Below are 17,669 nucleotides of genomic sequence, written 5' to 3' on the forward strand. Positions count from 1 at the left end.
AACCTCTCCACTGGGGCCCTGTTGAGAGGCCTGGAGAGAAGCAGAGCGCTGCAATTTGTAAAAGTCCTGGGAAGAACTTCCTTCAGCTAGATAACTAAAAAGAGATTGGTTGCACATCGTGCTGGATTCTCTGTGGGCCGGAGAGCCCTCCAGCACAGCCAGAATGTAAGGGTTTGCCTAGGTGCCTTGTGTGCTGGTGCAGGCTTGTAATGCCAGCACTTGAAACAGTTGTCCTGAGTTTGAGACCCACTGGTGAGTCCCTGCCTTTTAAACAAACAGAGTTTTATATCTAAAAGGAAGGCTCAGTTAACACTTTACTAAGTCATTTCCCCAGCACATCATATAAACAATAATGAATGGGGCCAGGTCTGGTGGTGTATACCTTTAATCCCAGTACTTGGGAGGCAGAGGGAGCCCAGATCTTTGTGAGTTCAAGGTCAGTTTGAGTGTTGGAATTAAAGCTAGTGGTATTGAATTTCAACAGCAGATTTTTAGGGTCTTAAAAAAAATTCTTTCATCTAAGTTTAATGATACTTTATTTTTGCTAAAACTCCGTTAGTGTGACTCTCGCTGTAGTTGCTATAATCTGTTTCATAGTTCATTTTTAAGTGTTTGTTTGCATGCATGGTGTATGCATATATATGGTCATAAGAAGTCAGAGGAAGCTTTTGTTTTGTTTTGTTTCTGTGTAGCCCTGCCTGTCCTGGAACTCACTCTGTAGACCAGGCTGGCCTCGAACTCAGAAATCCGCCTGCCTCTGCCTCCCAAGTGCTGGGATTAAAGGCGAGTGCCACCACTGCCTGGCTAGTCAGAGGAAACTTTATGGACTTAGTCCTGCCCTTTTACCTGTGTGTGGTTTCTGGGAATGGAACCCAGCCTGACAGGCTTGCAAGCAAGCATCTTCCCCACTGCAGCTATGATGGTCTTTAAAACAATCACTAAACTCACTCTTCAGGCAAAACTGTGTACAGATTGCACATTAGAAATCCATAAAGTCAGGCTGGAGAGGGCACAGTGGTTAAGAGCACTGACTGCTCTTCCAGAGGTCCTGAGTTCAGTTCCCAGCAACCACACAGTGGCTCACAACCATCTGTAATGGAATCTGATGCCCTCTTCTGGTGTGTCTGAAAACAGCTACAGTGTATTCATACACAGAAAATAAATAAATTTTTTTAAAAATTCATAAAGTTTCTCAGAAAGTCATTAAAGTTAGTGACCTTGGCATGTCTTGAAACACAAGGTGGTTAATCGGGAAACCTTCCGTAGAACACTCAGTGGCCTTTCCGTTGGGTTGGGAAGTGTAGCTAGTGGACTTCTGCTCTCTGCCTCTGCAGTCAGCCCTCAGGCTGCTGCCGTGGATTTGCAGTTAGTCCATAGCTAAGCAGGTAATCAGCTTCTGCAGATATATATAGGCCTCTCTTTGCTGCGGTGTGGGGCGCACTGCATGTGGGGAGGCCAGAGGTTGTCTGTGGAGTTGCTTCTGAAGGGCGGAAACGAGCTTCCCAAGGCTGAACGTTCAGAGCCATGTTGCCGTCCTTCGTTAAGTTAGTTAGTTAGTTACTCTTTGGTGTTTGAAGCTGTGAGTTCTTTATATTGTGGCCTGTTAGTCCCTTCTTAGATTTTCTCCAGTGCTGTGGGCTGGACTCCCACAGGGTCACTGCTTCCTCAGTGTGCAGAGGCCTTCTCCTCAGTGCTCTCGGGCCTTGCTGTTACTTTTGGAGCAGTGACAGCCATTTTCAGAAAGTTTGCTCTGTACCAATGACTTAAGGTGGCTTTGTCCCCTAGTAGTTTCAGAGTGGCAGAGTTTTGGCGTTTGGCCCAGCTTTGATTTAGCTTTTAGGCATGGCACGAGATAGAGAGGTAGATGGCCATCTTCATCTATTTTTGAGGAGGTGCATGGTTGGCAGTGGGCCTGCTCCAAGGCTGCGTGGCTCCTCACTGCGCAGCACTGACACTGCAGGCTGGCACATTTCTGCTTCAGTCAGCACTGGCTTTGAAAACACTGCCCCTTCCTCGTGGAATGGTCTGGGTGCCCTTTCCAGATTGTTTGCCCATGGATTTGTTTTCTTCTGGGCGCCTCACTTCAGCCTCTGTCAGTGGGCTTGTTATTATAGCAGCACTACTCTGATTAAGTTTTTGTAAATCTGTGATAATATTTCAAGCGGAGGAGTGACTTCCCAGCTTAGTTCTTTTAATGTCTCTTTTTGCTGTTTAGAGTCCTTGGAGGCCATACCAGCACTCAGATGAGCCTTCTGTTTCTAGAGAGCCTGTCATTGGGCTTTGATGGGAAATGTGCTGAGCCTAGGCTAGCATCGAGGTCTGATTATAGGTAGCATTTTCTGCTTTCCGTAGTAACCTTTATAGTTTTATTTGTGAGTCTTTCGCTGTTTGAGTTTGGTCATCACTTTGGAATCTTATCTTTATAAATACTTTGTAAACAAAACTTCCTATTTTTCTCTTCAGATACTTGGATCTCCACATTGGTTTTGTATGTTGACTTTGTATCCTACTTTATTGAAATCTTAGTTCTGATATTTTGTGTGCCGTCTCTGTGTGTGGGAGTGGGTTACAGGGAGATGCCCTGGGTGGTCCTTTATCCCGTCTGTCTATGTTGGCCACCAAACTCAGGGTTTTGTAATAAACTGAAAGTGCAGAGATGTAGCCACAGCCTTTCCAAGGTTTTCTGCATCACTGGGAAGATACATTTATGTTGCCTTGTTTTTCTGTGAGATTTACAAAATGTCCCTTTCTCTTCTGTTTGCTGGGTCCTCCGCTAGCTATCTGGGGGCCTGATTCTTCTCTCTCCTGATCTTCAGGAAAAGTGCTTGGACTTTTCCAGTGAGTGTGATGTGTGTTGTGTTTGGGTGTGGCTTGTAGTGTGCTGAGGTGATTTCTCGTCCTGTTCCCGAGCTTTTCAATTGAATGTGAGAATGTGTGGTCCTTTGTGAAGGGTTTTGGTCTGAGTCAGTTTGTGCACCCAAGTGCAGGTCCTGCTCAGGCCGGAAGAGGGAGGGATCAGGTCCCCTGGAGCCACCATATCCGGGAGTTGGGGACTGAATTCAAGTCCTCTGAAAAAGAGTAGTGGCTCTCCAGCCCTGTCATTTTTTACACAGTGGATTGATTTTGTGCACTGTATTTTAAGCTTCACCACCACTACATGGGATTATTTCTGGAATACGGGAATGACTCAATATTGAAAACTGATCATGGCAGCATGTCCCACGAGCATAAAGAGTGACAGACAGTGATCAGTTCAGCTGACACAGAAACACTTCCAAGCGCCCAGTGCCCTGTTCTGACAGGAACACTCAGTTAACTCAGAGTAGAAGGAAACTACCTCAACAGAGTTGAAGCCTCATTTGGAAGATCCACAGTGAGTGTCTCCCTTAATGATGAACCTGTACTGTCAGGTTGTATCAACTTGACACAAGCTTGAGTCATCAGAGGAGGAGGAGTCTCCTTGAGGAAATGCCACCATGAGATTCAGCTGTAGGGCATTTTCTCAGTTAGTGATCAGTGGGGGAGGGCCCAGCCTTTTGTGGGTGGTGCCATCCCTGGGCTGGTGGTCCTGGGTTCTGTAAGAAAGCAGGCTGAGCCATCCACGAGGATGCAGGGCAGTAAGGAGTGCCCCTCCTTGGCCCTTGTATCAGCTCCTGACTCCAGGATCCTGCCCTGAGTTCCTGTCCTGGCTTCCTTCGATGGTAATGCCAGGGAAGTGTAAGCCGAATTAACCCTTTCCTCCCAACTTGCTTGTTGGTCTTGGTGTTTCACCACAGCAGTAGAATCCCTAATTAAGCAGCTAAAGAGTAGGAATAGGATGTCTACAGTCACCTCAGATTTTATCTCTTAAAAAATAATTCATAGACTGGGTGGTGACAATTGTCTTTAGTCCCAGCACTGAAGAGCTAGAAACAAGCAGGCAGATCTCAGTGAGTCCAAGGCCCTTCGAGTCTATTTACTGAGTTCCAGGAGAGCTACAGAAAGAAACTGTGCCTCAGAAAAGAAAACCAAAACAAACAAAATTCATAGAGATTTTTGTTTCATTAAAGTAGCCGTGTACCCAACAGGAAATAAACTCAATAGTCAAGGAATGTATGCCCTGTTCTTTGACATTGCCTGTCTTTCTACTTCATCATAATGTTTTTTTTAACTTTTTAAAAAAAGATTTATTTATTATATGTAAGTACAATGTAGCTGTCTTCAGACACTCCAGAAGAGTGCATCAGATTTCGTTACAGATGGTTGTGAGATGCCATGTGGTTGCTGGGATTTGAATCAGGACCTTTGGAAGAGCAGTCAGTGCTCTTAACCCCTGAGCCATTTCTCCAGTCCCTCATCGTAATGTTTTAATGAATATATGTGCTTGTCCCGCAGCCTGTGTCTGGAGGGCAGAGGACAGTTTGTAGGGATCAGTATTGTCCAGTGTCCAACTGCCTTGCCACCTCATCTTACTTTTCTTTTGCCTAAGTGACAACCCCTCCCCTTCTCCCTCCCCAATGTATAGATATTTGGTCTTGATTTAAAGTGATGTTTTCTCTCCTAAAAAGGACTGGTTTTGTGTCTCTGATTAATTAGCTTACTCTGGTTGACTTGTCTCTGTATGGTTCCTACTACCTAGTTCTTATGTTTTTTTTTTATAGTTACAGTTTAGTGTAATATGAATGAATGTATTCTTTACACTTAAAAATCCAGCTCAGAGAAGGTGTCTATTAAAGACTCAAGCAAGAATAAATGTGTGTTCTGGAGAAACAAACTAATGTGTCTGGACAGAGGCCCCTAGGGGGACAGTCTGCAGGGTCCTGGGCTGTATTCTTGGCCATTCTGTCCCGTGCTCCCTTCCCGAGTGGTAGAGCGTGTTGGAGCGTGTTTGCTGTCCTGCTGCTTTCATACTTTGGTCTTAGCTTGTGATGCATGAGTGTGTAGGGGGTTTTTTTGTTTTGTTTTTTGTTTTTTGTTTTTTTTAGTTTTTGTTTTTGTTTTGTTTTTTCCAAGACAGGGTTTCTCTGTGTAGCCCTGGCTGTCCTGGAACTCACTTTGTAGACCAGGCTGGCCTCAAACTCAGAAATTCCCCTGCCTCTGCCTCCCAAGTACTGTGATTAAAGGCGTGCGCCACCACTGCCTGGCTATGAGTGTGTTTATATGTATGCACTCACACAGTTGTGGGCGTCAGTTCTCTTCTTCCACCGTGGGTTCTGGAGACCCAGGTTGTCAGCAAGCACCTTTGTCTGTTCACCCATCTTGCCTTCTAGTTCTCCTTAGTATACTATTTATCCTCTTCACCTTTGTCCAGGTTCCCTGCAGGTACCACACTTGAGCCTTTAGCTGAGTCTTACTGCTTTAACACATCTGAGGACAGCACTTCGTTGAGCTTCTTCTGTTTTAGGATTTTAGTCTGGCCCTAAAACCTTGTTCTTCTACCTCACATCATTCTGACTGTGGAGTGTCCTGTCCAGTTCCTGCCCTGTGCACCCCGCCCTCCCTCCACCTCTGTTGGTTCCAGCCTAGGTGGCTTGCTCTCCTGTGTCAGGACTGTGCTCCATGATGCTCTTTGTTGTGTGTCCCCAAGACGCTGCTCTCCTTTCCCTGATGACTGGCAGGAAGGTCATTGCTTGCTAAGTAGTCACTGTTGGACCTGCTTGGAAACCTCCAGTGACGTTCTCGCCTTTGGACATTCTTGCTACTTCTACTTCTCCACATAGCCCCCTCCACAGTTGGCTTTTTCTAGGTGTTTCGTGACTTGTGAATCAGTTGTGCCGCTGATACACCCTTTCCTTCTGTCTCACTGCTCTCAACAACCAATCAGAATTCTATACACTGCTGGATTGCTTCTCTTACTCTGACCTGAGGAAGAAGACTTTGGGAACCAAATACTGACTACTGGTGATGGAATGAGCATCTTCATGGGAAAGGGAAGCAGCTTTGCTCTAGAGCAGTGCCTTAGGGATGCGTTTGTTGTGTGCAGATGCACAGGCCTGGTTCTTGCCTCCCTGGTGGATAGGGTGTGGCCATGTTGAGTATTGCCAGCCTGGCAGGCTGCTAGTTTCTGTATCACTAAGGACTTGATGGGGCAGAGCCCTGATGTTCTTAAGCTGGTCTCTATCATACACATCAAAATGGGTGTCATTTTGGGCATCGTAGGAAACTGACTTGGTGGTGGGAATGGGGAAAGCAGCAGAAAGTTATGGTATGGTAGTTGTGGAGAGCCAGGGGTGGGTGACTCAGCTCTTCTCTGGGCCTGCTCATGTGATATCTGTTTATCCTCAGGGTGAGTTCTCTAGGAGTCGCATTACACAGGAGGCAATGTTGACTTAGCCTGCTCATCCATGGTCTAAATATAACTTGTGTGGGTATTGTTTTGTTTTTATATTTTGTTTAGTTTTGCAAGATGGAAGTCATATTGGAGACTTATTGAGTGCTTTCCTTTCTAAATGATTGTATCTTCCTCCTATACACTCTGGCTCTACTGTTAGTATTGTGGTGGGATATTTAAATACAAAGAGCAGTGGAAGATAGCGGTCGGTCGTATTCTCTAAAGGCAATTCGGGAGGTACCTTGTCATGTGTTTTCTACTCATGGCCTTTTATTGCAATCACTGGTGCAACCTTGTGGAGAAGTGCACGTACGTTGTTCTGACTGTCCTTGCTACTGAGTCCTGTGAGTCTCGGGTTCTCCCCTGTGCAGAGAATTTCTGAGCCATGCGCTGAGTGTTTAGCGTGTCCACCATGATCACAACGCCTTTGAGGGCAGAAGCTCTGAGCAGCCCGAGCTCATAATCACACTTGCATATTCGTCTGGGAAACAGGGAGTCTTTGTCGTGGTTGACACTTCTTTTTGACACTTGGGTGCCCCTGCTCTCAGAGGTTCAGCACAAGTGCCCCCCTAACCTGAGCCCTGTATCATCCTGAAGGGCAGAGGGTGCCTGGATTCCTTAAGAAGGAAGCGCAGTGTCCTGGCTGCCTGGCGCTTGGCTGCCTGTGCTTGACTGCTCGCTTCCACCACGCACAGTGCCTGGTGCTGATGAGAAGACAACACACCAAGAACTGCGCACTTGCATTTCCAGAGTTGTTGTTGTCCTACTTAGAGGCAGGAGGCGCTTTATGTGCCCGTGCCTGGCCTGGAACTCACTACGTACCCCAGGCTGGCCTTGGATTCACAGAGATCTACCTGCTTTTGCCTCCTTAGATCTGGGATTAGAGGTGTGTGTCACTACACCCAGTTCATTTCCTGTTTTAGAAGATGGTTAGTCAAAGCTGAGGAGCTGTGTCCCAGCATCACATGGTTAGACTACCCGCTGTGACTTCTGTGGCAGCACTTTCTAGTTAATGCAGTCCTTAGGAGTTTCGTGCTAGCCTAGAATGGCATTTTTATTGCATGTCTTGGGATTGATTTCACATAAGTGGGACCTGACTTGGACCCCATTTGAAAGGTGCCTCTGGTTTAGATGTGGTCCCTTATATACTCCTTTCTTAATCAATGGATCACATATTGGTCCTATTAGATTATTCAAATATCTGACCCTGGGGAAATAAGATGGCGGCTCAGTAGATAACGTGCTTGCTGCCAAGCCTGATATCTTATGCTCACACCCACATGGTAGACGGAACGCTGACAGCCACAGTTTACCTCTGACTTCCTGCGTGCTGTGATGTACACAGGGGCACACATGTAATACATACAAAGTTTTTTAAAGGTTCTAAAAAAATGTCTAAGGTTCAACATTGTGCCCACACACACAAATACACACACACACACACATATTTTAAGATTAACTATCTCACCAGACATGGGCGTGCACATGTTTAATCCCTGTACTCAGAGGCAGAGGCAGGCGAATCTCTCTAAATTTGAAGCCAGCCTGGTGAGTTCCAGGACAGCCCGGGCTGCATGGTGATATCCCCGACTCAAAACCAAAACCAAACCAAAACAAACACTTAAGAACTGTAGAACGTTCCATTTGAGCTTGGTGAAAATGTGAATTTTGTCTGTAGCCTGCATCCCTAGAAACGCATTTTCAGGTCAAGGAGTTGAGTGCTGTGAAGGCTGGGTGTTACCCAGCAGCCCTTACAAGTCAGCAGTGCACTGTCCAGTCCTACTGTGAGCGTTCTCATGCACAACGTATTGGGCTTCGTCCACTTGGTATTATTTACTTAAGGTGATAAATTGCCTTAAAATGAGAAATGATGTTTTATTTCCAAGTTACATTTGAAGTGCAGCGGGTGCTCTCTGAGTGCTTTCTGTCATCGTTGGTTTTGTCACCTACATTTGTTGTTTTCATTATAAAAGTAGAAAATCCAAGCCGGGCAATGGTGGCGCACGCCTTTGATTGAAGCACTTAGGAGGCCGAGGCAGGTGGATCTCTGAGTTTGAGGCCAGCCTGGGCTATACAGAGAGACTGTTTCAGGGGAGGGAGTAGAAATCCATCTTAGTCCCATGTGTGGGTTCCATGGGTCTGTGTCTGAAGTTATTGTAACTCATATGCAGTTCCCCTCTTCTCATCTGTCAGTGGAATTCACCCCAAAACCTTAGATTCTGTTTGTCAAAATCTTAATTACCACACTTAAAAGTTCTGTGTAAGTGACTGAGGACTTGTGTGGTCGGCCTGTCTTCAGCTTGCACTTGGTTAGCAGTTATCTAGGCGAGCACCAGAGTTGAGTGAAACGTGAAGCTCAGGAAAGTCTGAGCAGTCCTCTGTAAGGACAGGACTAGGGTCCCTGGCCACAGGAAATACGTCTGCGCAGCCCGTCTTGGAGGATGGAGTCATTGTTATGGTTCTGATGTGTAGCACCTCCTCTTTTCTGTACGATAGCGCCAGGTACTAAGTCTGAGGGCCTTGTAGGTGCTAGGCAGTTGTTCTGACCACCACATGTACGCAGTGACACAGGACCACATTTGGGAGGAGACTCAGACCCTACAGTAATGAAACCTGATTGAAAAATCAAAAGGATGTTTTGGAGATGGCGTGAGAGGTCTGGTGGTGAAGAGCAGGTATTACTCTTGCATGGCATCCAAGGTTCAGTGCCCAGGACCCATACTGGGTGGTGTACCACGTCCATAACTCTAGCTCCAGGGACTCCAACACCCTCTCTAGACTCTGCAGTTACCAGACTCACACAAGCATATACCACACACGGGCACATCCTCACACAGTGAACATAAAAAGACTATTGAAAAGGGCGCGCTGAAGAACCTGGATTAATCATCCCAGGGAGGACGTGAATAAACAAGGGTTACAGAGGCTTCCTCTCCTGCTTCTGCTCAGAGCACAGGTGCCCAGGGAGACAGATGTGGGCAGAATTCCTTTACCCTGCGCCATTGACAAACACCACCATGTTACTGAGGGTGCAGTACCTTATGTTGAAACAGAACAGTTGTGTGCCTGTTCCAGACATTGCTTTGTATATGGGTGTATGCCTGTACCAGACTAGTGTGTGTGTGTGTGAGTGTGTGTGTGTGCGCGCGCGCGTGCCTGCCTTTACTAGCTCTTATGCATGCAGCTGTTTGTCTCTGTGTGCCTACACCAGGTCCTTGATCTCTGTGTGTTTGTGTGCTTTGTGTTTATGTGCCTGCACCGTGCTTTCCACTTACACAAAGCTGCCGTGGGTGCAGTAGGAATTGGTTCTTTACATGCATTCAGTGTAAATATTTAATAAGGAGAAGCATTTGGATTTTTTAAAAGATATGTTTAGAGAAGAAGCCTAAGCTACAGGAAAATAAAATCGTTATTTTATTTTGGTTGTTGTCATAAGAAGTATGTGGTGCTGTGACAGGGACCGGTGGCTGGTACCACCAGGAAATTACGCTGAGATGTACCCCTAGGAAATTACGCTGTGCAACGGAGGGAGCCAAGTGGATATGGAGATGGGCAGATAGAGCAGAGAGGACACTAAGAGAAAGAGCTGGGGTGGCCTGCAGTCCTTTTTATCCACAGCATATACCTGGCACACCTGGTGGTGCTGGCAGGTGACATGAAAAGCACATTAAAAACAACATAGACAGGACAGTTCCTTTGGCTAGCCGTGTGCCATTACTACTGAATAAAAACGCCTCGGGCCCGAATGCTAATTAATGTTCTTCTCTTCCGTTGGCTTTGTGTGGTCTTTGTTGGCCACTGTGTTGAAGACATTATTAAAATTTTGACTGGTCAGTCTCTGTGGCTGTCAATATCTTTCCAGCATGGTCCATGAAAAGGCAGTGGGCTCCTTTTCTGTTGTGGCCCAGCAGGTGTGAGAGCAGTGTGCTGGCAGAGTGTGAGGCCGAACAGGAAGGTCTCGTGCTTACACACGGCGTCTGTGGCTTGAGACAGCCTTTGCTCTTTGTCCAGACTGCCCTCAAACTTGCATCTGTTTTCCCTCTACCCTATGTGTGGGATTTAAGGTCGGATTTGATACTATAGTTCAAACGTGTGAAGAGACATTTGTTATCAGTATTAGCCAAAGTTGATATCCACATGTATTTTTAAAAAGTTGATATAGTCAAGCCATTCAGTGTGGTCATAAAAAAGAATTTTTGGTAAGATAAAAAGTAAACCTGAATCAGTTTGTTCAGTTATTAACTACTTAATATTCATGACTGGGTAACTGCCCCGTTGTTCAGTTTGTAGCTAGACTTAATAGAATTTGAATAAGGAAAGAACTTAAGGTGGTTCTCGGCCTTCTGTCTCTTGTGGAACTTGCTCGGGAGATGGCAGCTGTGTTGGAGCATTCATTGCCCAACACCCTCGGGCCTCCACTCACCCCCCCCAACATGCGCACATGCACGCATGCGCTTGCGCACACATATGGATGAGGTTGATGAAGTTCCACCAGGCCCTTTGCACTCCTCATCTGATATAACTGTATCTAGATTTGGGTTGCTGATAGCTCTGTCAGTGGGCATACACTACTTCTGCCTTTAGTTGCTGAAAACTATGATAAAGTTAAAACGTTAAAACTTGCTACAGACCACAGTGCATACCACTTCTGCAAACTTAAAAGTATTGGATTTGAGTTGCTGTGTCATTTTTTTAAAAATATGCTGTTGTTTTGCCATTCTCTGACAGACCCCTTATCCCTCTGGACAGAATGCAGGTCCAGCCACATTGGTCTATCCTCAAGCCCCTCAGACAATGAACTCACAACCTCAGGCCCGGTCTCCGGTAAGTAAGCAGAGGTGGGTCTCGCCTCTGCACGGCTGCTGTGATCTTTTAGTGAATGCTCACTTTGTTCTAGGGAAGATTTAGCATCACCATCACTGCCACCACACTGTCCCTGCTGTGACTGGTTAGCATTTGCATTGCAGCAACTTAGATCCAGGGCTCATGTCCATTTCTTAGGGAAGAGAAGGTAGAGCTGTTCCACGCACTTCCTTCTACACAGTCTGGCACTTTCAGAACTTCCTCCTTTAAGTTCTTAGCATTTTACTTGTACCGCTGGGAATTCAGAAAAGTAAATGACGGTGAGTGCTGTGGGAAGAAGGGTTTCCCAACCAGGTCACCAGACGGCTCTAACCATTCGACAGTATGGTCACGTGCATGATGTCCACCCAGGCGTGTTCATCTCTTCTGTGGTAAATGAATTGCCATACAGATGTGAGTGCAGTCATCCTTGCTCACCCTCATGTGGATTGCAACACGTCTAAGACGGGCTCCAGGCCATCCTCCTGTCTCACAGTACACAGTGGCTTCTGCTCTCCAAGCCTGAGCGTCGTCTCCTTCCCTGCATGTGTAGCTCTGGGCAGAAGGTGTCTCTAACATCTCATCGCACCTCACGTCCCTCCTTGTACTTGAGCTCTGTGGAGTCTTGGAATACAGGATCTTCTTTTTGCACCCGACCCTGCTTTTTTGCTTGTAGCACAGGAAGGTCATTGCATTAGCTCCTGCTCATTTGATTTCATGCATGAAGTTTGAATTGTTGAAATGTTCCAGAGACTTGCTTAAAGAGCTAGGAGAGTCTAGGCTGCACAGAGTGGCCTGTCTTTCTCACCTCTTCCTGCCTTCCTTTCCCTCGGTGCCTTCTTCTCCAGCATCCTGTTCTTAGATCCTGGTTCCCCGCAGTTGTCGGAGGAGCCATTTGTAGATTTGTGGGACTTTAGACATTGTTGCCTGTTTGCTTGTCTCCTGTTTTGCTGAAACGGTGAACCCCCAATGTCTGGTGCAAGTTTTGTTCTAAGAGTGGTTTGGGAATGTGGACACTTGGCTTTTAGAGAGGGCCTGAGAACACGGCAGAACCACTTACATAGCCCCCTCCCCCATCCTAATTGTTAAGTATAGATGTCATGGTAAGCTCTTACTGTAGAGAACTCTGTGGCCCTCTCCCCTACCCCATTTAAATGATGGGGAAAAACAGTCAGAGAGAAATGACATGGTTAGAGCTTGGCGCAAAACCTGACTGAAGAGCTGCATCTCTAAACCAGTTTTCTCGACAGCCCGGCAGAACAGTGCCAATACATTGCACAGACACCCGGAAGAGGAGGAAGGTTTTGGAACAGAGCCCCGTTTACAGGTCCTTGGCTGGAAGAGGCTGGATAAAATACTACATTGTAAGCAATATAACAAACTGTACTTCTTGCAGGCGGCAGTGCCTCCGGCACACATTATTTCTGACCACATCTACATATTGGCTGATGAACGGAAGTGCATTGATTGCTTCTTGCCTGGAAGTTCAGCCTGGCATGCTAGCTCCTGCCAGGCACCGTGGGAAAACCTGTACAAATTGGGTGGGTCATCTATTGGGAATTAGACAGGAATAATCGGGCTTTACCTTATTCCCCCTGTTTTAAGTGTGAAGTGGAACGTCCCGTTCAGATTCTAATCTAAAAGATGAATTGGGAGGCTTCTTGCCTACCCTTTCCAGTTTATAATTGATTATCAAGGGGACAATTATCTGTAGTTATCAGCCATTTTCACCCTTGTGGTCATAAACTCCTCAGCTACTATCCTGTTTGCAGTTTTTTTCATCTCTTTGGTAGTGACCATTACCACCCACATTACTAAAACCCACACATGGCACATTCCATTCCATGCCCAAAGCAAGGGCAAGACTAGCAGCGCCTCGGCTACTCTTGCTTATTGTTCTGGGTCTAATAGCTTTTGTTTTGTTTGTGTTGGAGCCGGGAGGGTAGACTTGGGTGTGAAGCTTGGCGGGATTGCATTTTCTGTTCCCATCCCAAGCTGCCATGTCATTGTCCTCCATCCTCCAGCTGCGGGAACTGGCAAGGAGAGGTGTGGGACTGCGCAGAGGGGCCTGCAGCTTAATCAACAGTGGCAAACTAATTCCATTCTGTTTCTGCTGTAACAGGCCATTGGCCATGCATAGGGTAGCCTTTCTCCGAGCATCTGCTTTTTCAGTCCTACTGGCTTCAAGTCCCCCTTCCCGCTCCAGTGTCCCTTCTGTCTGTATTTCTAGTTGCTCCCCACTCGCAGCGTTAGATTGAGGATGCAGAGGCCCTTGCTTCTCCCTGTTGAAAATGCTGACTCGCTTCCCGTCTGCTGCTTTCTCTTGATGGAGCTCTTCATACTGCAGTTTGTCTTTAAATGGGCTGAGAAAAACAGTGAAGCTATTGCAGTCTAATTTGGAATAGGAACAATTTGGCTTTTGTAGTAATCTGTAACTGTTCCATTGGCCATACTCAGTTACCAACTGTGCACAGCAGGGAAGGCCGTGGTGGGTGGCAGTAACCCTGGGTCTGCTCAGCTCACTAGCTGCTTTCCTTCATAGGTACAACCTCACCATCTCTAAAAAAAGTTAAAAGAAAAAGTTTCTATTTTAACACGGGCCAGCAGTGACTACAGTTTGTTCTGTTGCTTACAGCCATCCATAGGGTCAGACTGACTCTAAAAGACAGCCCTACAGCCCTCGGGACCAATGCAGAGCAGTCCAGGGATCTTCCAGGGCCTTCAAACTGACGCAGTTATGGTTTTCTTCTTAATCTATGTACACTTTTGTAAGACATGTCTCTTGACTGGAACTTTGCGGTTGTCTGAAGTTGGACTCTTGAAGTTAGAACCTTGGAAATGGCGCCTTTCTGCAGAGTGGCGATGAGACGGGCTTCCCGTGCCGCTGTGTTTGAAGTGGCCCTCTGACAGTTTTCTTCACATGTATCACCAGAGATCTCTCCTGCTACCCTCTACTTTCATGGCATCCGGATGGTTTTGCCTAATCTTGAAACTTGACGTCCATAGTGGAGAAACTAACTGCTCTGTTCTCAAAAATGAACAACGAAAAATTCAAAGCCTTAGTTTCTGTAAAGAGGAGAGATTCTAGAGGACTCACTCCTCACTGCCACCTTCTGTCGTCTGAAAAGCCAATTTACCAGATTTGGTGGCTTTTCTCACAGGCTATGAGCAAGCCCAGATCATTAAAGCACTCTTGTAAATACTTGATGACCTTGTAGCCTCTGAGGTAGGCTTTCTTGTCAGAAATGCGTGTTGAGTGGGCTCCCACCCTGGGGCGGTGTGGCGTGGTCCACAGGACTGCTGGACATTTTCAGTCCAGCGTAGCACAGTAGGGTGAGTTACACACTGGATGTTCCTCTTGTTGGTGAATGAAGTGCTAAGTGGAGAAGAGTGGCTCGCACTCTCACAATCCGGCTTCCTCTGGGGTTATAAAGGCACAGGGGCTGCCATGACAGAGGTTTGCTTCTTGCTTAACTCCGATGTTCTCACTGCTAAAGGAGGGGGAGGGGGTTACCTCCAGGTGGCTTTGTATGCTGTATTTCCTCTGTTTTCTGTAGTTAAAATTATTATTGGGGGCCAGCTTTTGCTCTGATAAATTATATAGTTCCAGAGGGTTTTTTTGTTTTGTTTTGTTTTGTTTTTGTGTGTTGTTTTTGAAGTCTGAGAAATTGTCCTGAGAGGTGAAGTAGAAGTGCATGCCACCTGCTGGAACCCACAGAAGGCTCAGCTTCCCTTCTCTCCTGCCCTGGGAGGGGCTGAGGGGTGTGGGTAAGCCCCCCCTCAGCAGGGCTGCCAGGGTTTGCTCCTCGTTGCAAATAGAGTTAAAAATTAACTCTTAAAATCTTTCCCATTACCCTCCATCTTAAAAGGATGCTATTTTGACTGGTCATGGTGGAGACCACTGTTCTTTACTGGCTGTTTGCTTTAACACACCTAGTATGCAGGTTTATTAGTTAAGTGCATTTACACACACACACACACACACAAACACACACACCCCAAACCTGTGTGTTAGACACCCATCTAATTTACGGAAAACTTGAGTCTGATTTGATGGGCATTCCCTGTGGATACAAGTCTCTGCCATGCTTTTATAGTGTAACCACTTCTGGTGCCCTCCAGGCGCACACTTTCATACAGTATATTTGATTTCCATGTTTGTTTTAATACAGTCAACCACCTAGTGTTTCAGACTCCCTTTACAGCAGGGTTTTTTGTTTGTTTTTCTCTTTTTAAAAAAGGCTTTATTTATTCATGCTGTTCTCATGAGAGAACACCCGGGTGCTAGTAGCTCAACAGCCTTTTCCCAGCTTCTGAGTGCCAGGGCGCCTGGGCGGTGGTGTCAACTGTTGGGTCTTGGTGCTTGTCTGTCACTGTCCTACAGCAGAGCCTTACTGTTCTGTGTCTTTATTTTTTTCTCGTGTGGGTTGTTATCCTTTAGTTTGTTGTATACTGTAACGTTGGTTTCTGTTGCGTTTCTGACTCTTTGTGCCCTTCCTTTTGTGTCTGTTCCCTTCTCCTCTCAGTTTGCAGCGGGGCCTCGACCTGCCCATCATCAGGTACTGTACTCTTGTCCCTCACGGTCACCCTGACTAACATAACATGTGGGGCTTAGTAGCTGCTGACCCTTAGAATGCTGCCCCGCTATGTGACCACCCAGTGACTTCCCAGAGCAGCCTCTGTCTGGCAGGTTGGCTTGGCTTTACTTCTTGTTAGTTTCACTGTATTTTGTTTTTAATAAGCCCATTTGCCAGAGCAAACTTAAAACATTTTTTCTTTCCTTGAAATGATACTTTGAATTTACATAATTTTGAAATGTTAGGTATATTAATTCTTCGTGAATTTTATTAATAAACTTAATGTGATGGAGCAGGCACCATTCTAAGGGTTGTTGTTAACATTCTCCTGTAACTGATACTGATACATAGGATAGCGTTCCTCTTGCCAAAGAATTACTAACTTAGACCTCATAACAAATTAACAATGAGGTGCATTCATTTGCTATATAGAACTCTTCATATAGCTTACTTAATCTGAATGTGTTAACTTATTATTCTATAAGGCATTACAGAAAATAATCTTTAAAAAGTCAGACACAAGCTGTGCATTTGCAGATTTGTACTAAAGGTGATCTGATGTGGGGAACAAGGCTCTGCTTGCCGCCTTGTCCCCAGGCTAACACTTCCCTGCGTGTCTGAGACATTTTCTCTGTGGTGGAGTAGGAAGAGCCAAGGTTAATATTAGGCTTCATATTTACCAGGCCCACTGCATGCGACCATCTGCATGAGCAGCTCTCTTTCTGAGCCTCAGTTCCCTGCAGTGTAAACAGATGCAACAGGAACGTGCAGGCACACAGCATCCGACACAGTGTGGGCAGTCACTTGGTGCTCTTAATGATGCTTCTAATCAACATAGTACTGTTGAGAGACGTGAGGCGGACTGTCCCTTCCTGCGTTTGCCTGGGATGCTCTGTCCAGGATTTCTATTACACATTGTGTGCTGCCTCACTTGAAGTCTTCCGTTATACAGAGTGATTTGATACAAAGCTCCATTTCTTAAGATGTAGTCTTAACAATTTGGAGGAGACGGGGCCACCAAATTCTGAGATATTTTAAGCATGGGTATGGCATGGATGTTATTCTTTGTTTTTTTTTTCTATCTTGGGATGGGTGGCGGGGTTATTCACTTATTTCAGTTTGCTGATACACTACTACAAAGACTTTGGGGTGTTGGCACTAGGCAGACGTGAGCTTCAGTCCCCCTTATTAACTGAGGGTTCTGGATAAGTTACTCACTGGGCTCAGCTTCAGTTTTTCATCTCTAAAATGGGATTGATAATGATGCCTCAAAGGAATACTATGAAGAATATGAAGATAATGGACAGGAAGCGGTCAGCAGGATGTATCTGAACATGTGCGTGCTACTACTTACAAATGTAATTCCTTTAAGATTCATATAATTAATACAATTGTTCTTAGATTCATTTACTATATATAGATGTTTTACCTACATATATGGCTACACTGCATGAGCACTGTTGCTCTTGGAGGCCAGAAGAGGGCATTGGATCCCCTCTGGAACGGGATAACTGATGGCTCTGAGCCACCAGGTGGACACTGGGAATCAATCCTGAGACCTCTGCTTAGCCACTGAGCCATGTGCTCAGCTCCAGAATTAATATAAGTTTTAAGAATTTATTCAACTCTGCAGAGACAAAGGTTTTATTTTATCAAGGTGAAACCAAATTCTGCTAAGAGAGAAACAAGGACACCTGATCCAGGAGCAGAACCAGCAAGGGTGGTTTGTGGGTTAGCTGGTGAAGGAGGCGCCTCCTGACTCCTGTAAGTCTCCACCCTCACCTTTGTCTGCCCACCCTCCCTTCCTCCCTCCCTCCTTTCTAAAGATTTATTTTATTTATATGAGTACACTATAGCTATCTTCAGACACACCAGAAGAGGGCATCAGATCCCATTACAGATGGTTGTGAGCCACCATGTGTTTGCTGGGAATTGAACTC

The 17,669-nt window shown here is 46.0% G+C and overlaps 1 protein-coding gene across 55 annotated transcripts in view; it reads left to right on the plus strand.

Moving 5' to 3' along the window:
* Eif4g3 (eukaryotic translation initiation factor 4 gamma, 3) overlaps window positions 1-17,669 on the plus strand; it is a 215,308-nt gene that overhangs the window by 80,076 nt on the left and 117,563 nt on the right. For 19 of the 55 annotated variants that reach the window (XM_017320166.2, XM_017320167.2, XM_006538785.4 and 16 more), the window contains one exon: window positions 11,039-11,134. In XM_017320166.2, the coding sequence (XP_017175655.1) occupies window positions 11,039-11,134 (96 nt within the window). Of the gene's footprint in view, window positions 1-11,038; window positions 11,135-12,390; window positions 12,517-15,678; window positions 15,712-17,669 lie in introns of all 55 variants that reach the window. The other 36 variants (XM_017320165.2, XM_006538779.4, XM_030253471.1 and 33 more) reach the window with 9 other exon arrangements.

This window comes from Mus musculus, chromosome 4, assembly GCF_000001635.26.
Source record: "Mus musculus strain C57BL/6J chromosome 4, GRCm38.p6 C57BL/6J".
Lineage (NCBI taxonomy): Eukaryota > Metazoa > Chordata > Mammalia > Rodentia > Muridae > Mus > Mus musculus.